Source organism: Semicossyphus pulcher, unplaced genomic scaffold, assembly GCF_022749685.1.
Source record: "Semicossyphus pulcher isolate SPU_LCO1_2020_fin unplaced genomic scaffold, fSemPul1.0.p SCAF_23, whole genome shotgun sequence".
NCBI classification, from domain to species: Eukaryota; Metazoa; Chordata; class Actinopteri; order Labriformes; family Labridae; genus Semicossyphus; species Semicossyphus pulcher.
Genome location: NW_027211697.1, coordinates 10,189,003 through 10,216,592, shown reverse-complemented (window position 1 = coordinate 10,216,592; position 27,590 = coordinate 10,189,003). Strand labels below are relative to the sequence as shown.

The following is a 27,590-nucleotide window of genomic DNA, read 5'->3' as shown; positions in this document are numbered from 1 at the left end:
AGTTGGTCGAGACAGGGTGGAGGGGAGGATGGGAAAGAAGATGGCGTCTGTCTGTGATACAGTCATATAACACCAACACCACAGAGGGCACTTAGAACTGACTCAAACACTTGCCACCCATATGTGCTGGGTAGTATACATGATGAAATCCCCAGTGACATCTCAGGAGTAATGCTTAATTCCGCTGTTTTGAGCATAGGGGACAAAGACGCAATACAGGACATAAACTTTAGCACCTAAAAATGTCTTTAAAAAGTGCGTCAGCTCTTTGGGGGATAATTCCAGCTATAAGTTGTAGCAACTGCTGCTGACCTTGGAGATGAATTCCTTTCAGGTATCAAACAACAAAAGTGTACCATTTTCAGACTGCCAGCCAGGTTACAAAATAAGAGCTGTAGACATTAAACATTTAAAACATCTCTACTTGACATGGTAATTTCTATATTTGCACAGAGCACCTACCTTTGAGCTGGTCAGCCACCACACTCTGTCCTATTCTCTCTATGACTTGTCCGCCTTCATGCTGGTAGCGGTCATCCAGGAAGTTGGCAGTGGCCTGTGATAGGTGCACCTTCCCAGCCACGCCCAGTTGCTCCATTAGGTTGGCCAGGTTGACGTCATTCGACCAAACATCAAACTTGAAGCGTTTCATGCCCAGGATACCACACAGTACGGTGCCAGTGTGGACGCCCACCCTCATGTTGACCATCTCCCTCTTCTCCTGGCAGAACTGTTCAATGGCCTGAATCATGCCCAGGCCCATCTCCACGCAGCAATAGGCATGGTCTGGCCTGGGTTCAGGGCAACCTGCCACGCAGTAGTAACAGTCTCCCAGAGTGCTGATCTTTTCACAGCCAGTGAGCTCACAAAGTCGATCAAAACGTCCAAATAAGTCGTTTAAAAGCCCAACCAGGGCATGAGCAGATTTGTTGGCGGACATTTTTGTGAAGCCAACAATGTCTGCAAAGAGGATGCTGACCGGTTCCATCCTCTTCATGTTGAAGGGTCTGAAGATGATCTGGCCTCGAGGGATCGAGGTTTTCTTGCGTTTATTGTTCTTGGGGCTGGAGATGGCAGCTGCTGCGCCACTGGTGGAGTATCGTTTCACAGAATTATCACCTATCTCCTCATCACCCTGCTTCATCAATTCATCAGCCACAATTCTGGGCATGACAGAGTGGATCATTCGCTCTTTCAAGGCTTTCTCCACTTCCAGATCTTTGCCATGCATGATAGCTTGTCCAACCTTCAGGAAGGTGCTGCGTGACCGCACCTCAGACATAATAAATAGGTGGATGCCGACTGCGTGGGCACAGAGGTGGAGCAGAGCTTTGGCTGGGCCTAGCCAACTTAACGTATCCCAGTCTGACTGATAGTTTAAGTTCCAGGTATCCCCTGCCTGTGTCAGGTGCAGCCAGCCCAAACTCTCAAAAAAGACAGAGTAGAGGAACCCAAGTAGGACAGAAGCATAGAGGCGAACATGTAGAACGCTGTATAGCAACAGAAGAACCTCAATGCAGAGGGAGAAGGTGCCTACAGGAGAGAGACAGGGGGACCAGGTGCTACCTCCAACAAGCTTTTCATATGACAGGTTGTACATGGGACCCATGCCACTGAATTCTTCAACATCAAGTTCAGGGGTAGGAGTCTCCGGGTCTCTGAAGCTCGGAGTCTGGATCTGGGGGGCCAGGGTCAGGATGAAGGTTACAAGGATTAGCAGTAGAGATGCTTGGTTGTAGCAACGAGAGTAGAGCTTAGTAAAAGTTAAGAGGAAGAGAAGGAGGCAGAAGATGACGAAGGACGCAGTGGGAATGAGAAAGGCAGTCCTGTCACAGCGAGAGGGGTTTGCAGCAAAGTACAATCCCCAAAGAAGGCCAGCGGCAATCAGGTAAAAGAGCACATAGCGGAAGCGACGCTGGGTCTGAGGGAAACATCGTTCCCTGCAGGCCTCCTCCAGGATCGAAGAGTCAAACTTTGGGTCCCAGAAATGGCCGGCAGATCTCTCAAAAAGCTGAGGCATCTTCCTCTGTGTGCGAAAGCTCTTGACCGCAGGCCTCCTGACTCCCGACTCTCCAGAGCTGCAGCTGGAGGAGATGCTGTACTTGCAGTGCTTGGATCCCCCGATGAAGCCTCCCCCAATTGAACCCAGCGGTCCGCCTCCGTGTTTGTGTTTGCCACTACTGCCAATCTTTACTGAGACGCCTCCATCTCCACTTGAGTCACAGCTGACTTCCGTGTTGTGGGGCAGCAGTTGTTGATGTTGGGGGGATGCCATGGTGCTTTTTAATCAATCTAAATTCAGAGACGATGCTGAAGGGTGAGTGATTTTGAAGACAAAGAAGTAAGGCAACATATGGGGTCACAGTATGAGAACTAAAGAGCAATGTTTGTTAACGCTTGAAAGTGAAAAAGGAGAGCAGAAACAAAAACCTTTTCAGAGAAATTTCCACTGAGTTTGGAGTTAAGTGGCTGTAGGGAGCCCAGCAGACCTTTCAAAGATTTTGAATAGTTCATTATTGCCCCTCTTGACGTCAATCCCCGCATACCTCTACATTCCCGGCTGTTTGGACGCACTTGAGACTGCAAGGATCACTTGCTGCCTGCTCTGCTCCAGCCCAAGTCCACTTAGCTGCTTACACACTGTTTCACTCATTGGAAAAGGATTTGGGAAAACTCACAGAATTTAAAAAAAAAAAAAGAAAATACTGTGCTTAAAGGGAAATGCTGAAAAAGAAATACCAAAGATGTGAATAAATAGTCTTGAAAGGGTTCTTGAGAAGTATGAGAGTGGAATATCAAATCCAGGTATAGTGTTTTTCTTGGGGTTTTTTTGAGAAGCACGTTGCAGTCAATACACTTCCTTCACTCCTGGTGCGTGTCCACTTTATGTACTATCCATTCAATAATCCATTTCACTCAGTTCCACTGGAAATAAACACTTACTTCCTTAACACTGTTTGTTTACGAACTTGAGCATATCTTCATCCAAAACAACCTCCGCAGACTTTCCATGGACTTTGGATCTGCTGTTTACCTTCTTAATCCAAAGGGGCAGTTTTTAATTATAGAAAACGACATGGGCGCAAGAACTGCCAGTACCGTTTTTATTTACCAACATGCCCCTAATAAGGCTACGACTTTTTCCATGGAAGGAGCCGTTTTTTTCTTACTTTCTATTCCGGAGTGTCCACCTCCCCTGCGTCTCCAGACCCAGAGGGGAGTGTGCAGGATGTCTGCAGGAAGCATGCATGAGCGGTGCGCAGACAAATAACCCTCTATAAACTGTTTGGGTTTATTGCAAGAAGTCGGCTATCAATGAATCTTGGACTTGTGTTTCCTCCAAAGATATGCACCAACCAGCGTTGATCAATATTGATTTAGTACACACAGTATTTATCGCCATTGTGCGCCCCAAAAAATATCCAGTCCGAGCGTCCAGACCATGCCGGTTCCTGGCTTCAAATTTTCTATCAACCGGACAGTCGAGAAAAATGCAGCCGTCAGCGATCTACATGAAGTAGTGATGTCGAGTCCTTCCTTTCTCTGAAGTAAAGTTTGCCCACGACAGATCGCCCCCCCTCTAAATGGCAGACGACGAAAGCCCAGAGAGAGTCGAGCTAATTGAAAGGTCTCCACCTCCGCTCCACGCCCCCTACCCTAACAGTCCCACAGGTTAAAGCAGAGTGCTGCCTTGATCCCGCCACTTTAATTGAATTGCATGAGATACACATGAGAATATCTTCATACCTCCAAATATTCCCACTGTAATCCAAGACAAAAAATGGATTAGTGCTGCTGCATTGTCCAGCCTTTCCATCCCATCGTCCAGAGCGAGATGATCTTGTCCTTTATCCGTTATCTGACCATGATTTACGCGCCACAGCAGCGTCGACACCTGCATGAAAATGTTGTTGGCGCTATCCAGGCGCGGTGGGCAACACAGTGGCCGCAGCCGCCACCATCTTCTGTGAGCTGACAGGCGTCCAGCCGCGGATAGCGCGCGTGTGTATGTATGTGTGTGAGAGTGAAGCTCGCGAGAACACAACGATGGTTTCCGCCTTTATCTTTCATATTAAAACCGTTTGTACAAGTAATTACCTAATAAAACTACACAAAAGGCTTCTCTCATCTGCATTCCTTTAAGTGAGTAAGGCAACACACCCTTAAATTAAAAGATCATGACCAACTATGTTTTTTTTAATCGTCTTAAATATTCTGCTAAACCAAATCAAACCTGGAAAGACTACAGCTCCAATGAACCTTCTCTCCTATTTTAGCCGCTCCTAATTTCATCTGCAACTCTAGATTGATAAAATAAATTCCTAGATTCTTGAAGGATGTATTGTATCCAGCTTTAGGGAAAATAATCCACCTGCTGCACAAGAGCATTGGCACAGCCCCACTCACTCAAATGGGGCTTTGTATCATTGTTGAAGTCTAAGAAGCAAAATCAATTTGGCAATATCACCTTAAACTGCTTAATTCGTCATTGTGTGGTAGGCTACATTTAATTAAATTCTCTCAAATGTAAGCCTAAACCCAAAAAGGGACTTTAAAAAAGTCCTTAATTTTATTTTGAAAATGTTTATCTTTCCGGTTTGGTGGTTACCGTTACCTTGGCGCTTTTGTCTGCGTTCGGTGAGCGGAGGGAAGGAAAGAGGGGCTGACTACTGATGGGAGGGGAAGGGTACGGTAGAGGTACGTGCACGCACTCGGTAAAGACTGAAAGGTAACGAGCACGTGTTTTGGAAAGGGTGGGGACGCCTGTTTTGACCGCAATGAGCGCACATACCAAGACCCTCCACCTTCTTGGCTTTTCCTCGTCCCTACCCTCCTGCATATAGAATACACTCTTGTATTATTTCATAGGTGTAAACGTGTGTCTTGTGATGATAACAGAGGGGAAGTTATTGTTGGAGGATTAGACAATATGATTTTGCAACTCTAAAAGTAGTAGGCTATCAGATAATATAAGGGTGTATTTTAGGGTTGAAAAATTCAGCACTTAAAGGCAGACTAATTTTAATATTGCACACTGTTTCAGCAGCAATAAGATAAAGTAAAAAGCATTGACTTCTCAGGGATGAGACAAAACAGTCTACAACAACCGGGAAGCCTTTAAGCCTTTTTTATTTTAGCCCGAGAGAATATTAAACAGCAGCCCCCTGCAGTGAGCACAGCAGCTTCACAGACATTATCCCCAGGAGAGACTGCGCACACCCCTCCAGCAAAAGCGTGTCCTGTATAAGAAGAATGAAAAAGATTTCCTCCACATTAAGATCAGTGTGTGACTTACAGTGCTAAGTACTGAGTCACCCAGCCTTGTAATAGAACTAGTTTGCATTGTATAAAGAACTGGTGGTTTCAAGAGTTACTCTGCAGGCACAAAAGTCTAAAGTCTAAAAAGATGAATCATATTCAAAAATGATTGTGCACTTTATATGTGCATACTACACTGGAACATTACAATACATTATTATATTATGATGTCACAAATGTCCTTTTGTTACAATAGAAATTAACATGAAAGTGGCGCTGGTTTAGCTCACTGGGTAGAGCAGGTGCCACATATACAGAGGCCACAGTCCTCGACGCAGCAGCCGCAGGCTCGACTCCCCCCTGGACCCCTTGCTGCCTGTCATTCCAAAATGGCCAAAGAGAGACATTAACATAAAAGGACAATTTGTAAAACAGGTTCATAAAACCGTTTCTTTAGGAAAAGTCATTGGGTAAAAAAGGATATTTAAATAAAAGTGTTTTTTATTGATGCAAAGCCCCAGTTTTTTTTAACTGTCATTACTTAACAATTACTTTTCCCATTTGCAAATTAATCTATAAAGATTTTAGCAAAATGGAAATACACTCACAGAGAAATACATCCGGGTTTAAGTCCGAGGGTTTATCAAGGAGACTTGGTGCACAAATCAAAACTAGAGTAGATTTCCAAGTATACACCCAGATATATACTCTCTCCTTCCAGCACACACACACACACCCCTCCCCAATTCCAGTCACGACAAATTGTTGGTGCAATGCAGCTACAGAATCAAACCGTCCTTTAAAAATCCAAAAGTGGAGATTGAATCCTTCAGAGGATTCAGACTCATGACCAAAAGAGAAAAGAAACAGGGAGCAGAGTTGTGGCAGCCAGTTGCACATGAAAGCAGGAGATAAAAAGGGAGAAAAAAGAACTATCTGCTTGATATACATTTTTATGTCTGTTCCCTTTCACTGGAAAACAACACAGAATTTCACCCCCTTGTCGATCAGAAATCTTTATTCTTGATCAAACTTCCACAATTTGGCCAAGATTTGATTAAATTTTATACCAAAACAAAAAACAGTTCCTAACCAACTGCTTTAATGTGACGCACATCCATTCCAGATCTTATTCACAGGTAAATTAAGATAACTGATACTGAAATATACCAAAAGCATAACCACACAATGTCGTTAGCACAAGCTATCATCCCACTACAAACTGTTGCCATGATGAGTAAGTGGTCTGTATAACTTTGTACACTTTTACACAGCACTCTCTAGTGGGCATGTTCTGGATCTGCAGTGTAAACATACTAAACACATCCAGTGGAGCACTCACACTCAAACAATAAAAAACAAAAAAATTAAGCAAATGTGAGATTCATTTTGTTAGTTTTCACTATTCGTCAGATTTTAGTAGGAAAAACACGCTGCACTATGGGGTTAGTGAGGGATGACAGAGAGGAAACTGGAGGTGCGTTTGTCCATGAATTACACTGGTGCTTCCTGGAGCTGTACTTATTATTACTTATCTGTTCTTTGATACGGAGGCCCTTAGCGGACATGCATCCATACATTTTATTTATTCCGTTTTCCTGTGATAACGAGTTATTTCTGGTCGTGTTCTCCAGATCTCAACTTATCACGAGAAAACAAGCTTGGTTATCTCGAGGTAAAGGGCCACGTTAATCCGTTATACTGGCAAAACCAGCTTTGTTGTTCGAAGATGACGGGAAAAATAAGTTAAGTTCTCAAGAAAACGACCACAAATAACTCGTTATCACGGGAAAACGGAGTAAATAAAATGTATAGATACATGTCCGCTAAGGGCTTCCGTAGTTTGATCATTTAGAACTCTATATTTAAAGTAATAGTTTGACATTTTGGTAGCTTGATACCACTTTCATGTCTGTGTGGTGCTATAAATATGTAGCTGGAGCCGGCAGCCGGTTAGCATAGCTTAGCGACAACTGGAAAAAGGCGAGAAAAGTCTGTTCAAAGGTAACAAAGTCCCCATACCTGCACATTTATCTTGTTTGCTTAATCTGTACATAACTTCAGTGTAAAATCGCCAAATTGCAGTTTGAGGAAGAGTTATGCCGGAATATTTCATGGCCAGGTGAAGTAAGGCCCCTGCAGTCCAGGAAGTTACTGCACCTAGCCAAAAAATTCAAATCAAATTTATTTCTCACTTCATACTTCCTCGATTCTATTTCTATTCCTTCTCATTTCCTCCCCTCAATGATGCACAAAATGGAGAAATAAGAAGAGCAGAATTCGTCTGGTATCAAGTAAGCGTGCCTCCGAAAATGTCAAACTATTTCAGACAATTTTACCCTGCAACACTCACGGGAAGTTCATTGAGGTAGGCTTGCATAAGAACTTGCAGCAATGACATTCATCACTGCAAAAGCATTGCGGGCGTGAAGGTTAGTATTGGGGCGTCTTTCTTTCCACAGAGGTCAGGGGTCAACTCATAAGTCCTTCACATTTCACCTTTACCTCTGGCTCACTTTCAAAAACAAATAAATCACAATCTTGCAGTGAGCGTTTGAAAAATCGTGTTGCAGGATTATTTAGTACACATACACAGCTGCTTCAGTGCCCATTTGGAAAGTTTACACAGAACAATCAATAAATATATCTTTCTAGCCTGCAGAATAAATGGCTACAGACATGCATCATCCAAACACATCTCTGGTGTGTTGTTTCTTTATGGTCATTCAGCTTAAATAAACTAGGAAGCTTATTGTTCAAGGAAAAACAAATTCATAGACGCAAACAGAAAGAGTTAGATCAGTTAAGTGAAGCAGATTTCATGTACCCACCTCGCTTTGAAGACTCTGACCCTTGAACCCTGACCTCTGCCTTCCATCACAGTGCTCATTTCACAGGTTGTCAACAACCTGGACTGATGAGCAAACATTACAAAAAGGCCTCATCTGTTGCATGGCAGGTTTGGTTCTGTTTCATTAACATGAGGAAATATGACTGTATGTTAGAGGGAAATGCATGCATCTGTTAAATAGGATGTGATGTCTAACATGCAATGTTAATGTTAATCAATGACAAAAGCAAAGGTTTGGATGAGCACCCAAACACAAAGGCTTTGTATAGCACCCAGCAAAGGCTACTTGAAAAACAGCTTCTGGAATTAACTCTCTGCGATGCATTTCTCAAGATTTTACAACACAAATTTGCAACTCCTGTTTCCACTTTTCCCATTTTATTCACATACAAGGGAGCTGGTAAATCCGACTGTTGTCAGTCTCATGATTTTCAATTTTTATTTGAGCTTACGTTTTTTCATTTATATGTTTCTTTACATCATCTCTTCCCCAACCCCAAAAACCCAGACAGTCCACTGTGATCGTGCACGGGAGAGAGGAGGGCGTGTGTTGAACAAAACTCAGTGATCAGTGGCATCTTCTTCTGAACTTGTGTCCTTAAGCTGCCTTTTCAAACAATGGCCCATCCCTCCCTCAATCTGCCTCGCTCCCACAGTCCCTAAATGCACCTCAACATACACTCCTGAGGAAAAATACAAACACTAATCTTCTCTCCACTGTCTCCTCAACAATACAGGCATTCTGACAAAAGCAGGGTTGCTTCCACCAGACCCCCTTTTCTTCTTACTTCCCCCACTCAAGTTATTTTGTTTTCCTCAGTTCTTCCGGTAGCGATTCTTTGGCTTCTCCCCGCACCCAGTGGCCTCGCAGGCGGTCAGGCCAGGCGGCTTGCCAGAGTTAATGCTGCTCAGTAAGGCAGGCAGCTCATTGGTGATTGCCTTCTCAATCTTTTCCAGCAGACAGCCTCCCATGTAGGAGCACTGGGCCGTCAGAGGCTTGAAGTTGTTGATCGGGTTGATGCCAAAGAAGTCACGGTAAGCATCACGATTGGGCAGGTCAAACTTGCTAACGTTGGTCTTGGCCAGGATGGATTTGAAAATGTAGAACTTATCAGGGTCGTCCACAATCTCTTTGAAGACTAGTTCGGGGTCACTGAAGAAACTCATCTTCTCTTTAAAGGTCTGGACGTAGCGATCTACCAGCAGGCCGTGGATACGGACACGGATTCCATGTTGGCGGATGAAGGCAATTTTGTTCTCCATGCGGTTTTCAATCACCTGGTTCAGATCTTCCAGGAGGGAAATCTCCTCTTTCTTAAAGAGCTCACGGCTGGTGTCAGGTGCGTAGTCGTACGGCCAGAAGGAGCTGACGTAGACGCGAGGGGGTTCGGTCACATTGATGAGGGGTGCCAAGCTCCAAAATAGCGCTCCGTAGACTCTCATCAGGTCCTGGGTGGCCAGGTTGTCGGCCTTGTTGAGGATGATGCGGATCTGAGATTCACGACCCTTCAGCTGTCGGAAGAGCATCTCCAGCTCCAGGCCGACGTCCAGCTTGGTCGGGTCAAACACCACAAAGATCAGGTCAGCGCGGTCAATGAACCACTGGCACACATCATTGAAAGGATAGCCTGGGCGGAAGAAAGGAGGAAAGGAGTTGCATCAACCTGTTTTATAAATCAACCTTGATATTAAAAGATCAGCAAACTAAAAGTTCGGCTTTCCGGTTTACCTCTCTCTTGCTGCTTCCGGTTCTCAATGATTCCTGGCGTGTCTACGAAAGTCACACGTTCCAGCAGCTTGTGGGGCATCTCAATACCAATCAGCTTTTCCAGGAAGTTTTGGCCAAACTTCTCCAGGGGAGAGAAGGACCGAGAACTGTCTGCTGCCATTACAATACCCTCCACAGAGCGGATCTTCTCCCCGTGCATGATTACAGTGAACTCAGAGGTAGTAGGCTCAGCTCCTGAAGGCATAGAAAGCAAGAGGGAGACATTAGCAACAAGAGTTTCAGAAAGAGAAATGGACTGGGAAAAACTAGATCTCAGCAAAGAAGAGGGTGTGTAGACAAGGGGAAATTAAATTGTTTTGGGTTTTTTTGCCCTTTGTGGACGTGACAATCAACGTCAATCATTTTGCCTCATACAGCCTCTGCCTGAAATGACTCAGTCAGCTCTGTCCCTTTAAGAAACCCCGCCCCTACAAGTCTGCTTTCTTCTGATTAGCCAGCTCTTCGAAGCCTTCTGAGGGAGCGTGTAGAAAAAGCTGTGTGAAACCTGCCTGCAGACTGAGCTGAGAAGCCTGGGGATTACTCCAACATACTTTTACCGACAGATTTGAAACTTCATCCACGTTTTAAAACGTCTTAAAATGTGAAACAGCCCCTAATAATAATAATACCTTCTTTTTTTGGTCATTTTTGCCTTTTAGTGACAGGACAGCTGAAGATAGACAGGAAATATTAGGAGAAGAGAGTGGGGGATGACATGCACCCACGGGCAGGAGTCAAACCTGTGACCGCTGCCTCGAGGACTGTATTCTCTGTATATGGGGGCCTGCTCAACCCACTGAGCCAAACCTGCGCCCCTATTCGCTCTTTTTTAGCTGTGCAAAAAGTCGGAAATATCCGACTCTTCAGCCACAGTTCTTTTTAACAGAACAGTTGCCTGCTGGGGCCAAATATGATGCCATAAAGTGGTGAGAGTAAAACAAATCGGTTAAACTGCAGAGCGGACAGCTAAACAATGAGATGAAACCGCCTATAAAGCTTCATAATGCCGAGGGAATCCTCAGACTTCCCTGCTAGTTTGCTACCCTATCCACATTGTCCTATGATACATTGCTATTATAAAAATATCCATTAAAGCCACTTTAAATATATTACACACTGGTGTGAAAGGCCATAAATCACTGATGAGCCCTCATAAGATGTCTTGGATTTAATTCAGCAGTGTCTCTATGGTGCTATCTGCCCACTCGATAACCGCAATGAAATTCCTGCACTTGACACTCTCAACCCTGTAACATTAAGATAAGGCAGCCGCCGGTCTAATGGACCTGCAGACATATGATGCCATTTTAGGATGTCTTCATTCTTACTGTATTTATTTTACAATGCACAGTACATTATTACTTTAAAAAAAAGAATATGTGTGAAACGTACCTGTGTAGAGCTGATAGGGGCTGTCGTGCATGCCCAGGAGGTAATTGATCATGGAGGACTTTCCTACACTCCAGGGTCCCAGGAACAGCACCATGGGCTTGGAGGTAATCTCTCCATCTGTTGTGCAACAAGAGACAATAGTGAATACAACCTCAGCTGAATAGCTTAATGATGAGCTATCATGTTCATCCCAAATTTTAATCATAAATTATGACCAGTGGTGGAGATCTTTTATTTGCAGCTGAAAGGCAACAGAGCTGTTCACATGTTGACAAGATGCCAACACTGTGCAATGCTTCCTACAGCCTTCATTTCCTTTCGCACCTCAGAGAAGCAAAAAACTATCTGTAATATACCCAGGATGGTTTTTGGGATGAACTACACCTCAAGCACAAAAGCACATCAGAATAACACCGTCATTTTCATCCAGAGCACAAAGGAATATTTGCAAGACTGCAAGAAGAAAGAAGGTAGGCAAGGACATGTGTTGTGTTAGTGCTGCAGCCACATCTCAGTGACACACAAGAAAGTAGTGCCGTTATTCTGACATCAGACTGAACGGGGCGAAGCTTTCAGAGCAAGCTGTTTGTGTGTCATAAAAAGCTGCCAATGTGTGTGGTGAGTGGGCATGGTGTGGGGGTGGTAGGGCGCAGGAAGATTCTGTTATAGCCTACTGGTCCGAATCTGAAAATTAATCCAACAGAAGATGCAAATAGGAATATTTCTGCCCACATAAAAAAGGAAGGAAAAAAGAGAAAACAAAACAAAACATAACAATCCCTGATGCTTTTTAAATGACTGTTTTCCAATTGACTCTTAGCTGAACACTCACCACCCTTTCCCACCAGTGTCTCCTCCTCAAACCTGCGTGTCCTTTGCTAAAGCCAGAGCTGAACATGCAACCCCCTCCACATTTTACACGTTTTAAGTGATAATCTTGAAGATTTTCATTTAAATAAACGTCTGATAAGTCACGATCAATCGCCGAATGAGGTAACACAATAGCGATTGAGCCTATGGCCCACTGATGAAAGCCTTTGCATTTGCAGTATTACAGACTGGGTGTCTGTGGCGACATTCATGGAAAAATTCACAAGCGGCGCCCAGTTAGTGACGCGTTTCCCATCACCCAGCAGTGATTGGTCTGCCAGAGAGGGTAGGCGGAGCTAAGCGGCTGCTTTTCCGGTCTCTGCAAGTGTTGCGAGTAAACAGTAATCTACTATGGCTGAACAAACAGAGAAAAGATGGATGACTACAGATACAACTTCAAAAATAAGTGAAAATCCAAAGAAAAAGAAACAAATTGGACGCTCAGATGAAGCAAACAGTCTAAAAAGGAAAGCGACCGTCAGCGAGGAAAATCAAGAGTTACAACCGGAGCCGACCGTGGACGTCACACATGCAACACTGTTTGTAGTGTTGGGAATTACGGCTCTTTGAAGGGAGCCGGATCTTATGGCTCTGTTCCATTCTGAGAGTTTGTTTGTTTGCGAACATGACAACACTAGGAGGTAGCGAGTGGTCAGACTCGCGAACATGCCGGCACTATATTCTCCTGTGTCAACACACACGCATATTTAAAATTCTGCGCTTTTAAAATTGAAAAGGAAAAAGAATAATGTAGAAACAATTAATCAACGTCAATGATATGCCAATAATTTATGATACGGCTCTGTTAACAAAAAAACAACAAACTTGGCGGAGGGTTATAATGTTGCTCACCGTCGGCACTACGTTGTGGTGACACGATTCCGCTGCGCCTGACCTAGTGTAGCGGAGTTGCAGTTGAAATAAGCTGCCTGTGGTGATTCGGCATAAAGGGGAGTGGATCTAGTGCAGGCAGTGAAATTTGGGCACATCTAGAAAAAGAACGTCTCTCACCTACGAAGCGGTACACGTCGCTTGTACCAAAGAGCCGTTCAAAAGAATCGGATCGTTCGCGAACGTCACAACACTAGAATGAGTAAATCAAGAAAGTGGAGCCATATTGATTAACATGTTGTTTAAAACGCTCTATCGGTCGAGCCTTCCATCAATGGGTCACTTTGACAAACCCACAATCAGTGATGTACATCAGGTGTCACCATATGTTCAACATGCTGTATATTAATCTAAGTGACTCAATGTATGAGGACAAATGAGGGGGGGGGGGAAGGAGGGGGCTGAGCACTTCAGGCAGTGCCATGCACAGATAAGCCCCGCCCACACCCACCTGTGGCTGAGTCACCCAGGGTTCGTCCGGGGTAGGCTGTTAGATGAGGGGGGGGTGGAGGGAATGGGGAGGGACAGGAGAGGTTGGAGTACAGAAAAGTGAGTGAGGAGTGAGGGTGGTTTCTAGAAGCACCAGGTAGGGGAAGAGTGACAATGTGCAGGAAAGGGTGGAAGATCCAGTCCAATATTTGACCTCTTGTGTCAAATATGTCCGTCTACAAATGGATGGTGTGCCTCTGTAGTCAGGCCGAAAGCCTAATCTTTTTGCCTGCATAGTTTTTTACTGAATTTAACCAGAAACAAATAGATGCTGATAGATGAATTCACGGTTGGAGGCAATTCGATGCAAGTTTGAATCTGAAGCCTGAAAGAGAAGTCGAGTTTGTTCTTTTTCTTTCATTTGCAATCACAAAAAAAAATCATAAAATCCAGTAAAAGAGAAAAAAAAGATGTGTGATGAAAAAAGGAGCTCTTCTTAACTTTTGGAGAAAAATAAAAACTGTGTGGAGCTTAAATTTCACTGCTTACTGTAAGGAAACAGTGCACAGTAATACCGTGAAAGTGAAAAAAAAATCATTTAAAAACAAGCAGGGAATTTTTAAACAGTAATGTAATGACTAGAATTTATAGAGAAGACAATCCTTTACCTTTTCCCTGGGCCATCACTGTTACAGAAACCTCCTTTTAGACTTATTATACGTACATACAGCTCCGGAAAAACATAAAGAGACCACACCACATGTTCCTTAAATCAGCATTTCTCTCTACATGTCATGTGCAGCTCAATCAAGAGCCGAACCCCATTAAAAACCTCCCGAATGCGAGCAAGAGGAAGATGGATGGTCACAAGACGTCGAACAAAGCCGAGCTGCTCCAAGAGCGGCCGGACGTCACCCAACAGCTCTGTGACAGACTGGTGGAGAGCATGCCAAGACGCATGAAAGCTGTGATTAAGAACCAGGTTATTCCACAGATATTGATCTCTGAACTGTATCTTTTGGAATTCTTAACCAGTCGTCATTTTCTGCAAATAAAAGACCTCAAAGAGATCTTATGTTGAAGGAGAGAGAAATTTTATTTTTGCAGTGGTCTCTTATTTTTCTCCTGAGCTGTATATTGTTACTATTTCTGGTACTTAAAGCTCTTCCAAAGGTATTCATATCATTTCAAATACTAAGCAGCCCATCCCTTCATGATTTGCATAAACAAAGAAAGAACTGAGAACTGTGATATTGGTTGATGGTGTGAGGATGATGTTTGTGTACAAACTAGTCAACAAATCAGTCATCAAAGCAACCCAAACAGAGAAACCCACACATCAGAACAAAGTGCAGACGAAGCCGAAGCCGAGGGAGGTACCTGAGATCTCGTGCTGCCTCAGCTCATTGTACTTGTAGGCCTGCTCCATGGGCTTGATGGATGTGTGGTAGATCTTCCGCAACCTCTCGATAGCCGCTTGAGGACAGTAACAAAGAGAGCAAAGGATGTTGAGTGATTTTGTAATTTTCGTCTGAGCACAAATTGCACTCTTCAAGCTCTTTTGCTTCAAGTCTTACTTTGAAGTTAAAGCAGTGATTCCAAACCCTTGTGCCCTTTGACCCCCTTATATCTGCTCCACTCCTCTTATCACATGTTTAACATATAAATAAAGTTTCAAGCTGTTGCCATCTGAAAGCACGGATGTTTAAATTGTTCCAATTATACCCCTTTCCCACCAGAATTAGTGCGTTGATGCAGGTTTTTCAGACCCGGGAAGACCCGCAAATAAATGCTGAATGTCTCTTTTCCCAATGCCAGTGGAGTGTGCTCCTTTCGGCCTCTTTTCTGCTGCGTCACCGTCTGATGTCACAAACTCGCCGCAAACAGGGTTAGTAAATGGTGAAGATGCTACGGTGGTTAGGTCTTTATTGTATCTATTATTCATTCAGTCTGTGTATTCAACTTGCCGCCGACAAATTTGGAACGATGTTCAAGCGCTGCTCGGACTGAGACGGGCAGAATTTGTAGCTGAGATGACAAGCAGTCGCAGAAGTTACCGACGGAGCATAGCATCGCGCCGGAAAGTGGGTGGAGATTAGCGTGTTGACCCGAGTTTTATGTTCCCACCAAAGTAGGTTTTTTGACCAGTGGGAAAGGGGCTGAAGATAACTTTTAGAAGCCTGAAAAGAAAAAAACTATTCGGTACTTTACTGGGAATAGCAAGATTTTAAGATACGTATATGTTAGAAACTGTGTGGATGTTGTTTTTAGATTTATTTCGCAACATTTATTCTGTAAATAAAAGTTTTACAAGAAACACATGCATTGAATCCGCTCTGATCCTCACCTGCATAGTCTCCTGCTTTTTCCTCAGCTGCAAGCCGCAGCGTCTCATCGATGTGAGTTCTGTCTCTGAGGACGCTGGAGAAATCTTCTTCTTCTGCAAAAAAAAAGCATAAATGTAACATGGTTTAAATCTCCAGAATACATCTTTGATGGTAAGGAGTACTGAAGGTGGATCAAGGTGGCCTGCAAACTAAGCCAGTTTCGCTTAAGCTCATGCTGTTGTAGATGACAGCCAATCATACATTTTCTCTCAAGCTTTGCTACAGATGCCAATGCTGCAGTTATTTTTGATGCACATCGGTGAATACATCCTGCATGTCAATATAAATCTTTACTGCAGGATATTTAACCGTTGCAAGTAAACTCCCGCACACTGTCAGAAAGTACATTTACTTGCTTGCAACGTTTCGGTAATCGGCCTTCATCAGGCAAACAGTTTGTGAACAGGGGCCAACGCTGAAGGTCGAGTAGGAAAGGTGGCAAGCAAATAAATGTATTTTCTGCAAGTTGGACAGTGTGCGACAGATTTTTTCCTTTCCTATGCACCAGTCCTATGAAACAAGAAATCTAACTGTAACACAGAGATGATTGTAGAAACACTGGGGGACAGTTTTGCATTGGATACCATCGTTAATTTAGCAGTAGCAGATATTTAAAACAGTCACATGATCAAATGTTTCCGACCTGATCTTGATTACGTCTGCAGCTACTCTCTCCGTCTTAAAAAATTTAGCAAAGTGTCTGGCAAGAATGACAACTAGCAATGCATGTATGACACTTGTTGGTGATGGTAATAAAAGAACATGTACAGAGCCCACACCAAAAACGGGATCATCACCTGACTTCACTCTGTTTCACACTTTGGAGTAGAACATAACCAAAGCGTATGTGCGTGTGGTATTTGTGACTCACCCCCCAGGAGTGTGTCTGCGTAACAATCCCAGAGAACATATCTGCTCTACAGTGTGTCATGTCCACTTTTGAACATATCGGATGGCTTAGATCACAGCTGTTGGTACAATCAGGTGTTAATTTAGAAAGCAAACGCTAAATATAACCAGACAAAGACATTTGTTCGGCACCTCCGTGGGCTCTGGAGCAAAGATAAGAGAGACGCACAGAGAGAGGGACTTCCCCAGTTTCATAACCGACTGGGAGGAGAAGTCAGAGCTGGATTGAGTGTTCCTATTAGTTATACACATAATGAGACAATGATGTGATATCCTCTGTCTTTTCTCCTCTATATTTACCCACCTATCACAGACTTATCGCGCTGTGAGGCCTGTCCTTGTGTGCCCAGGACCAACAGGCCTCGCTGTAACGCCTCCCACACAGTCCTGCTACAGGCGGACCTGCTACGGCTCGGAACTATTTATAGGAGCAGTTAGGAAGACTTCCATGTCCTGCTGGGTTTTGAGTCTGTGTATCCATCTACATGACACTTCCCATGGAGTTGTTGAAAGTATTTACAGCATGTTAGTGGAATATTAAAGCTGATAATTGCAGCTTAATTGCAGTCATGTAATTGTAAACACATAATCTGAATATCGGACTTGTTATTCAAGCACGTCATCTGCATACTTGCTGTCAGCACAGCCCGCTAAACTACGTTTACTTCATATTAACAGAGTTTAAAATCAATGTTTGGCTTGACTTTAAAACAAGATAGAAGCTTGCTATAACCTCCTCAGCTGTATATCTACTGACATCCTCTCACTTAAAGCCCCCCTCCAGTGAAAATCAAGTGTTTAACCTTGTAAACATCTCCATGTGGTGTTCTTCATGTGCTACAAGACATATCAGGGACAACATCAGCAGTCATCTCCATGGCTGGGCCTGTCTGCTTTTAAACTGCAGTGTACCAAGGACAGGCTGAACAACACGTTTTCAGATTGGCAGGTTTGTGACGTCACAAACCTAAGGAGCCAATCCCGTTAATGGACGGGGTGACGCTATGCATCTCTTTATGTGTAACCTATGGCAACCACTTCAGCGAAGCACCAGTCACTAACGTTAACGTTACTACTACTAATTACTACATTTCAAGCTAGCTAAGTTTCAACAAGTCGCCACTAAACGATGGCAAAGACGTGGTTTGTTTTTGCAACAAGGTTGTCATTGACTGGAGGTTTTGAGATTTAACTAAATGGATGTTATTTTAAAGTCAAAAATGAGTGAAAATCAAAGAAAAACAAACAAAAACTCTGTCTGCACAAGAATATATAGAGTAAATCAATGCTAGAAATGTCAACCCTCGCAGTGGACAGTGCCGTCATGGCATCCTGCACCCTGAGCTGGAGTACAGCCACGCCATGTGGTCGATGACTCCATGTGTTTCTAGCCAAGAGGGACACTGACACGTCTCTTTGGCCAAAACTGTTGGTGCATCAAATGACAAATAAAATCATATTAAGGCCTCTTTGTTTACAACTCTGTAGTCAGATATTGTAAATAAAGTAGTGTGCCAACAAAGATATAAAGTGTCCTTTCTCCATTCATTTAGATTTCAAGGAGGACTTTGAATTAATCATGTTATTTTCATAGCATATCACACCATAGCAAGCCAAATGAAGCATTACAATGTGCTAAGGTAAAAACAACAATGTACAGATCATAAAGAAACCATCACAATGACATCGTATGGCTTCCTTTGCAGTTTTGCAGCAGCGACGCACACTGCTGGTTAAGCAGCACCGCTGATTCTCCCCGAGTCAACCTGCTAAAAATAAGCCTGTGTAATGTTGCTCCCAGCACGGTGCAAGGAAAAGAGAAGCCAAAAGGTGAGCCGCCAGAATAAAAGGAGCGTATGAGCAATACTGCAATCCCTCAAAAAGATTCAGCAACTATGTCATACGTATTTAAAAGTATAAGAGACGAGACATTAGACTTGAGATTTTACAGGTATACTCAAGAAGTTAGGGAAGGATGTGGTGATAAGAAAAGAGGATGCAGAGCAGCTGTTGCAAGAGAAATTGAGTTCCTCCTTTTCTGCATGTGAGCTCATAATGGTCACGTCTCTCTTGCAACTCCACCCTACTCAGTGTCCCCTTAAATACACCATTATGCATGAATTGATTGCTACATGCCTATATGCAAATTCCATAATTAAACATGACCTTTAGAAGCACCAATAAGTGGCATATTTGAGCACTAATGTCTGTGATACATTGAAGATATTTTGCACTCTTTGTGAAAACAAAATAGCAAGAAATCCAAACAAACACTAAGCACAGACATCAGCTTTCAGAGGACAGATCCCATTTTCTCTCCTTGACCCTACCCATAGTTTTAGAGTGGCCACGGCTCGGTGGTAGTCCTTCAGTTCAGATCTACAGATTATAATCTTTACCTTTGTAATGGGACACCAAGCCACATATGAAACTTTATGAAAGCTTCATACAATTTACTCACAAATCCCTTCTTGGGAGAACAGTTTGGGAGATGGGATTCTTTTGAAGGGCGCTGCTTTAGTAAGCAAAGCCTCCTGGGAATTTTCTTTTACCACTTTTTGGAGTCGTTATCTGAAAAACGCTCAGGACACCCTGCAGGACAGAACTTAAGGGTAGGACGAAGTTGTCGGGCCAAGGGTTGGAATTGGGAATGGGGACAAAAGTGGCTTTTGAGGAACGTATCCCATTTCCTCAATGAACCAGGCCCGTCCCTGCAGCACACAAAGATTACTCAAGATTTAGTAACTTGAGTCATCACTCAGAAGAGTCTTGTCTTTTAACACCGCCCTCTTGAGTGGGCCTTAACTGCTGCGAACGTGTTAACACCTTCCAATCTAGTCAATCCCTGATGGAAGCCCTGTGACAGAGGCCTGCAAAGATCAGAGAGGTAGTGTTGCCCGCACAGGGCGGGCCTTGCATCAGCGCTCAAAATTAACCCTGCAGGCGCCAGGGGAGTTGAACCCCGGACATTTGCTTCGAGGGCCGTGTATCCTCAGTGAGCCCGTTGCCACACAACCCTCCCTCAGTTTGGAGAAACATTCTGGCGGCATCAGCACATCCAGAAGGTATGCTGGTGATTTAAGCCCACCACAGCCTCAGCAGCTGGGTAAGTCGGGCTTTAACTAGAGATCCTTGTGTGGAGGCTATTTATCATCACCGGAGAGGTCAATTCACTACAGTGCATACAGTAAGAACCTTCTACCAAAATAAATAGCTTAAAGTAATAATCTAGAAGATTTTCATTTAAATAAAATAATAAGTCTCTATCTATCGCTGAATAAGGTGACACAATGGTGATTGAGTCTATGGCCCACTGATGAAAGCCTTTGCATTTGCAGTATTACAGACTGGGTGTCTGTGGCGACATTTGAGGTAAAACACACAAGCGGTGCCCAGTTAGTGACACGTTTTCCATCAGCCAGCAGTGGTCGGTCTGCCAGAGAGGGTAGGCGAAGCTAAGCGGCTGCTTTTCCGGTCTCTGCGAGTGTTGCGAGTAAACAGTAATCTACTATGGCTGAACAAACAAAGAAAAGATCGATGACTACAGATACAACTTCAAAAATAAGTGAAAATCCAAAGAAAAAGAAACAAACTCAATGCTCAGATGAAGGCAAACAGTCTGAAAAGGAAAGCGACCGTCAGCGAGGAACATCAAGAGTTACAACAGGAGCCAACCGTGGACGTCACACATGCAACACTGTCTGGATATCTGTGTGCTCCCGCGATTACCGTTTATCGCCAAAGGTGCCGCCAAAGAGAACGAAACTGAGATCTTCCAGATTACCACTTTAAGTTAAGAAAGACACACCTTCACGTTTGCCATTTATTTGACTTTCATGATGCAGGTCATTCATTTTCAGATTAACAAGGTCCAAACATTTGTGTTGCTAATGAGGATGTGACAGCATGGTTTGTGTTGTCACAAAATGTGGAGCCAATCACTATGCTCTAAGCAAATACATACAGCTAGAATGAGTTTGTAAGAATGCAGCCTGAGCATGAAGTGTTCAAGTAAAAAGGTCTTTGACTAAAAAGCATAATTAAATGGTGTCAGTGCAGAAAAGTGTTCTGATGTAGACTTGAATGTGTGTGCTAGTATGTAAGTCTGCAGTTGTGCATTTACACTATATATATCAGGTGTCTGTTTATGCGTAAAACCCCCTGGATCATGTTCTGCTTGCAGCACAGAGGGGGTAATTAAACAGAACACGATGAGGGCGGCAGGCCTGACACCCCCAGTCAGAGGATTTACCCCGAGCAAAGGTGGATTCAGGATTCATTAACTGAAGGCCGGGGGGTTCCACCGGAAAGATCCATGCACTGAAAAATGTTTAAGTAACCACTAGATTCTCTAGAAATCTACAGCTGTAAAAATGTACATGATTCTCCCACCAGCAAGGGTCAGAGGTGTGGCGACAGTCAGCAGAGCTTGTGCAGGGCATGGTGAGAAGAGGCCACGAATTGCAACAGGTGGCACCGCTTGTGGAGGCTAGTACTCCCCCAAAGTCAAAAATAGACCCACAATGGGTCAGAGGATGGACAGAGGAGGGGGCAGCAGAACGGCTGCCTCCTATTTTAGGGTTTTGACTGTTAGCCAGTTTGGAGACTCGGAGACATCCACATCCCTTAGACCTGCCTGCATAAAATAAAAGATAGCCACCTTAAAGCTACTGTACCACTCATGTAACATTTAAATAATGTAGTGATACCTGGCAAATAAATCACATACCTTTGGAATTTTACACAAGGATGTACGTTTTTCCTTCAATCATTTTTAAAAGGCGGGTTATTTTCTGGATCCACCTGTTGGTGTATTTGGTTTTCAGTGAAAAAACTTGCCCCTTACATGAGCCACATCCGGATTACTACCTCCTAAAGGGGTCAATGACAACTAGACATGAAGTTGAGTGACAGGCTCAAAGGAAGGCGCTAGGGCAAAGGCACTTTACTCTGAGGTGTTGATCTGACGCCTCTATCCCTGCTCTCCTGTTTGAAAGCCAGGAAAGGACGTCAGGTGCCCTTGGGCCTGGGGGGCTTGTCTTAAGGAGGGCTGTATAGTAGGGCAGTAAAGTATAACTGGCGTGTCCCTTCTACTACTACCAGCCTAGGGATGTCCCAGACATGCCGCGTGCCATCAGACAGGATCACGTGGAGACGGTGCGCCTTTACGTTTCCGCGTCTCCTCTTTGCCAAGTGAGGAGGCCAGGTATGTTTTAAACGCATCGAGGATGGATAGTGTTACCACTTAAGTATAAACACACTGGTGTGAAGAACTAATCAAGGTCCCAAAGAGGCTGTGATATATTTATCTATGAAAAAAAGAGTCAGCGCTCAGGTTCTCAGTGGGGCAGTTTAGCCTTATGCTGTAATGACATTTGCATTAGTGACATTTCTATATCGCTTTAGCAGCTTTCTTAAACCCTGCTCACACCACAGATGACTTCGGACACTGAACACAGCTTGGTTAGTGTTGGGTTTCCTGCAACCTTATAATAACCCAATGGTCACTATAGTAACGTATGTTTACTCCTACATCACAGAGCAGTGACGGACTCACGTAAAACCCCGGAAGTGAGCAGGTTGGTCATGTAACGAAGGTCAAACCCATTTACACCGACAGACAAGAAGGGCTGTCAGTGATCGATGCCTTGTCAGGAATTGTGGAAGTTATCTAACACTCACGTAAATCACTGCAAAGGAAACGATATGTCGGTGTCAGATAAGCTACTGGAAGGCCTGGCAGACGGAACAGACCGTGTAACAACTGAAGGTGTCTAAGTCCTACACCAGAACATACCTAAACATAAGTATACACACAGGAATGCAAAGCAAATGATTCTATGATGACTGCAATTTTCAGCCATGCTCATGGTGTCATTGCCTGCAGACAGGTCTTAATCAATAGACTCAGTTCATGCTTCTCATGTTATCAAGTGGTTTAAGTCTTGTTTTAGATCAGAGACGAGTGCCAGAAATGAGGGTGCGATTTCACAACATCGAGATGACCGTGTTATCGCGCAGGCCCTGCCGTTGTTTCAGCTGCATTTCTCACAAAATGTGCACAGAATCCAATAATTTTAAGTGTTAGGATAAAAGACGAATGTCTTTGCTTGTGGAGTAGAAAATCTGCAGCAGGCCAGAGCTTGGTAGCGAATCAATTTTACATTACTTTGGAAGTAGTCCGCTCTACAGAGTTTACTACTTCAATAGACCTCCTGATGGCGATCAAACCAATCAATTGAACAAATAATTACACAGTGAGCAGCGAGGAGTTAATGATTCTTGTAATTTTCCATAACCTGTGCGTATTGAACTCATAACTCCAGCGTGATGGCACCAAAAAAGATCAATACACATTAGGCACGATCTGTAGATTCAGAGGAAGCGGCCCTCTGTAAGACACCTGCACGGGGCTGCAGAATGAAGGCATGAGTTGCAGCCAAAGGCCCAGCCCCTCCTGCCTGGAGAATGCATGTCCCTATAAGGCCAACTGCTGGGAATAAATTGCGATTGTGACAGTGCAGAGTGACAGCAGCTGTGGAGTGTATCTAAAGGGAAGCACGGGGATGGGAGGGGTGAGGAGTCAGGAGGGAAGGGGAGTCGAGCGGAGGGAGGAACTGTAGTGACCAGTGTTGGGTTTCAGGAGGCCTTCCAATCTTAGACACCTGACGGCAGCCTAGAATATGGAGGCCTGGGCTCGATCTGCGGAGCTGAACGCCACCCCAAGGACGGACAAGGGTGACATACAAGGGTAATGCCAACCGCTCCAGTCCAGACCCAGACACCAGGTTGCATTTTTAGAATGCGTAATCTGGGAGAGGTTGTTGTCACTATGACATTGACTCCATGAGTGCCGTATGATCATATGAAATGATGCCCCTTGGAGGTATTTCAAGTCTGGAGTAATCCCTCTAAAACAAGTAAAATTCAAGAACAAAGCAAAGAGGTCACATCACTGAATGCATGAGTCTCTTAAAGGGTCCATTCAAGCTCTCGCGTGGCTGTTCCCTCCTTGGTTAGAGTAAGACTTTCCATCAGCTGGTGCCATGCGTTAGGACAGCTGACATGCTGTCAGTCCACAGTAGAGGCTGAACTCTTGTCTCACATTGAGACTCACCAAGATGAATGATTAGACATTTGTTCATTCGTCAAAAGGCCTTATTGTGTCCTGTTTGTTTTGGGTTTTAATATTTAAAAAGAAAAATAAGAGCCTCTTAAATCTGCCGTTTTATAACGGGCACCGACAGTTTAATTATAAACTGTGACAGATTTTAAATAGTGCTGCTCGGTGGGAAAGAAAGACCGGGATAACATTTCTGTCTGTGTCTATCCTCGGCTGGTGTCACCATGACTGTCACTGTCACTGTCCCCAAGAACCCTGCCACAAACCGACAGTGCTAATCCTGATCAAACTGCCTCCACAAGGGACACAAGAAACCTGTACTTGTACAAACCTGCACTTCCAACTCTTCCTGATCACTATTACAGACTCAAAAACAGCCTCTTAACCTCTGAGGAGTCATCGTATAATCAAGCTAACAGAGTAATGAAGCATTCATTAAACAGCCTCCAAACTTACACCTCATCCCTGTTTCATTCAGCAGCAGCACTTGTACGCCAACGTATCTTGTGCCCACCCCTTGCATAAAAAGGTATCCACCAGGAATTTGACCGAAATGCTTACCAAAAGTCTTACCTGCTGTGGCCTGCAAAAGCAGCAGGGAGAGGAAACAGCAGATCAAGCCCGTACCCTTCATGATGGCTGCCAGGAGAACTCTGATAGTCACACAGGCTATATATACCAAGGCAGGAAGGTTAAAGGGCATGCAGAGAGAAGAGGCGGGGCACAGAGAGGGCCAGCTGGTGGAGGGGCTGGGATCGAGGTGTTGCAGGAGCCGCTGCATGCCACAGGGACTCTACGTGTACAAACAGCTGACTCTCATTTTTAGAGAGGTCGCAGATTGAGCCCGGGCATCAATGAGCAACGACCTGACTTTATGTTTCAGTTTGTCTTTCGGAAACGGGGATTAGATTCCCGTTTCAAAAGTATCACCACTTCTAAGAGGACGGACTTTTACTGGGACTCAACAGGTTTTGATGAGAAGACTGAGGCTATTCATAAGCTATTAATCAAGGGCTTGTTAGTGAACCAATTAAACCGGGCCATGAGTTAAATAATTACACTTAAAACATGTTGGTTTGGGCAGATTTTTTAACTTTGGAGAAAGACCCGGACTAGCTTCCCCCTGCACCCAATCTTAAGCTTAGCTAACTGCTCTAGCTTCTTATACCTCTTTCCCAGCACAATAACTGCATTGACGCAGGATTTTCAGACCCGGGAAGACCTGCTAATAGATTGTCTCTTTTCCCATTGCCAGTGGAGTACAATCCTTTCGGTCTCGTTTCTCCTGCATCACCGTCTGACGTCACAAACGCACCGGAGACAGGGTTAGTAAACAGTGAAGATGTTACGGTGGTTGGGTCTTTATTGTATCTATTACTCATTCAGTCTGTGTATCAAAGTCGGCGCTGACAAACTTGGAACGATGTTCGAGCGCTGCTCGGACTGAGACGGGCTGAATCAAGAGCTGAGATGACAAGGAGTCGAAGCAGTTACAGACGGAGCATAGCATTGCGCTGGAAAGGAGGCGGGTCCCGGGTCTACAGCAGAGTCATTTCACCTGGGTTTGAATGACGACTGCAACCATTCCCACTAAGCACAAAAGCCAGGTGTTAGCGGGCGTTATGACCAGTGGGAAATCGGCTTTATATTGTACTACACTGTTTTTGCAATGTGTTTTTCTGTTTTTCCATTAACTTGTATTTTGTCTATTTGTACTCATGTCTCTTACCGCAGTGTGTTGTGTTCTTGCAGGGTCATACTGTGCAAAAGAATAGTCGGATATTTTGGGAAACATGCCTTTTCGCTTCCTTGTCCTAAAAGAAATTTGGTAGCACTTTCATGTCAGTCCACACGCTCCACGAAGACAGGAAACAGAAGGAACGCTTGGTTCTAGTCAAAAATAGCTAAATCTGCCAATAAACTCACATATAGTTTCTTAAATCTTTAGCAAAAGTAAAGCGCAATTTGGTCAGTTTGCTGTTTTATTGAGGGCAGAATGGTGGTCAGTGGCGAGCATGGTCTCCTGACGGTTCTGGGTTTGAACCTGCAGGCTGGCTGGGACTGGCTTCCTGCTGAAGGTGGCCGTAGGGGTGAGTAAATGAGTGAATGGTAATGTTTCTATGTGTGAGCCGTGTGATTGACATGTGACCTGTCTAGGGTTTATCCAGCCTGTCGCTCAATGTCATCAAGGTTGGCTCCAGCCCCTATCGACCCTCTGAGAAAAGCAGCAGAGCTAATGGATGTGGATTATGTGTCTTTATTCTTTGCTTTTAACTTTTTGTCAAACATTATACAGATATAACAAGTTAACTAGTGAGCCTTAGAGATGCTGCAGGGCATATTTAGTCACCTTGTGCATGCACTCAGGCTAGCTGTCTTTGTGCTAAGCTTAGCTCAAATCAAGAACTGCATCCTTCACAGTAAGCTGCCATGATTGTTCCCCAAACAGAGAATAATGCTAAAATGGCTTCAATAAATTCACCGCCTTTCACTCCACAAACTATTAGCAGTAAATACATCTCAAGTAAATAAGGGGCCTGGCATTGGCGGGAGCTGTCAACCCCTTATTCTAGCAAGGAAGACACAATGCTCACTTGGCTGCCATGTTGTAATCACCATAATGCTGTTTGCAAGAGAAGGGAGGGGACGAGAGCTGAGGAGAGGGTCCGTCTGTCTGCAACATAAAGACCCCTGAGTCAACCTAGAATCCCTAACACAGCTGAACGCTAGGCGGATTACAGCTTTATCACGCTGAAACAGACGCACTGCGCTGAACATAATCTCACAGCTCCTTGGGAATCATCGTCTCAACTGTAAATTAATCCCCAAATATGGCAGCAGTTTCTTACTCGAGCATGTCCGTCCCAAATGACTTCGAGAGGCATGTCCAAACAATGCAGTGTGCTCATTTTGATGCGTAAAACTGCCTTAATCCTGAGGAAACTGCTGTGGCAGAGAGGCATGATGATTTGTTTATAAGAAAATCCCTGCTCGTGATTAGCCTTCATAAATTCTAGTAGCATTAATTCTTTGTTAATTACAAGTAAGGGGCACTGGCATCAGCATTATTCAACGTGTTAAGATTGTAGCTGAAGCTTTGATGTCGCTGTCACAGACTGGAAAATGTCTATAATGATTAATGATGGTGAGAAACTGTAGTCAAGACTGGCAAGGAAATGTTGCAAAATAAAGTACAGGGAGGTGCAGTCCTCGATGCAGCTGCTGCAGGTTCGACTCCCAGTCTGTGACCACAAATTTCCTGTCAATCTTCAAGCTGCCCTATCAAAAAAGGGGAAAAGCCCCCCCCAAAAATCTTTTAAAAAGTACAAAGCACGTGAATGTGTCAACAAGAGGCTTAGCATGAATGAATGCGTGTCAGCGGATGAAGACAAGAGATGCCTCCTGCTGTCCCTGGTGCATATTTAAACTATCAGAGAGAAGGTTCTTTATTTAGCAATGAGCTGACGACCGGGAGTGGGAGCGGGGCTTCAAAATCCTGGCCACCAATCAGGAATTGACACATATGCATCAACTGTACCGTCTGAGTGACCACTGGAGCACTGGAGAAGAGACTATTTGAACTCACAAAGTCTGCCTGCGTCATAATTGACGACCAGCTAATCTTTAAGGTTCACGTGGCCTCGATTGCTCGGTCACGTCGATTTGCCCTGTACAAGAGCCTACCTGTCAGATCATGCAACACAACTGCTG

General features: G+C 44.2%; 2 protein-coding genes across 4 annotated transcripts in view; both read right to left on the bottom strand.

Moving 5' to 3' along the window:
* The window catches only part of LOC138602658 (adenylate cyclase type 9-like), a 41,470-nt gene extending 38,853 nt beyond the window's left edge, over nucleotides 1-2,617 (bottom strand). Inside the window, exon 1 of the mRNA XM_069674172.1 lies at nucleotides 463-2,617. Within this exon, the coding sequence (XP_069530273.1) occupies nucleotides 463-2,275 (1,813 nt within the window). The 5' untranslated portion in view covers nucleotides 2,276-2,617. The remainder of the gene's footprint in view (nucleotides 1-462) is intronic.
* A 3,641-nt stretch (nucleotides 2,618-6,258) lies between these two features.
* On the bottom strand, nucleotides 6,259-24,515 carry srl (sarcalumenin). 3 transcript variants are annotated; one of them, XM_069674875.1, is made up of 7 exons: nucleotides 24,441-24,515; nucleotides 15,808-15,900; nucleotides 14,841-14,936; nucleotides 13,483-13,518; nucleotides 11,271-11,387; nucleotides 9,840-10,073; nucleotides 6,259-9,738 (listed from the first exon to the last, which is right to left on the bottom strand). In XM_069674875.1, exons 1-7 carry the CDS (start codon nucleotides 24,511-24,513, stop codon nucleotides 8,927-8,929), a joined length of 1,461 nt encoding a protein of 486 aa, XP_069530976.1. In that variant the 5' UTR covers nucleotides 24,514-24,515; the 3' UTR covers nucleotides 6,259-8,926. The 3 variants fall into 3 exon arrangements, with proteins under 3 accessions (XP_069530976.1, XP_069530977.1, XP_069530978.1); XM_069674876.1 differs by having other exon boundaries at nucleotides 24,453-24,513; XM_069674877.1 differs by lacking the exon at nucleotides 13,483-13,518.
* Nucleotides 24,516-27,590: the final 3,075 nt, after the last annotated feature.

Excerpts from the sequence above, each read along its gene's own strand:
- srl (XM_069674875.1), bottom strand. The coding sequence starts at position 24,513 with ATGAAGGGTACGGGCTTGATCTGCTGTTTCCTCTCCCTGCTGCTTTTG. Across the intron at positions 14,937-15,807 it reads AAAAGCAGGAGACTATGCAG|CGGCTATCGAGAGGTTGCGG; the intron begins GTGAGGATCAGA and ends ACTGTCCTCAAG. Across the intron at positions 11,388-13,482 it reads CCTGGGTGACTCAGCCACAG|ATGGAGAGATTACCTCCAAG; the intron begins GTGGGTGTGGGC and ends GTTGCACAACAG.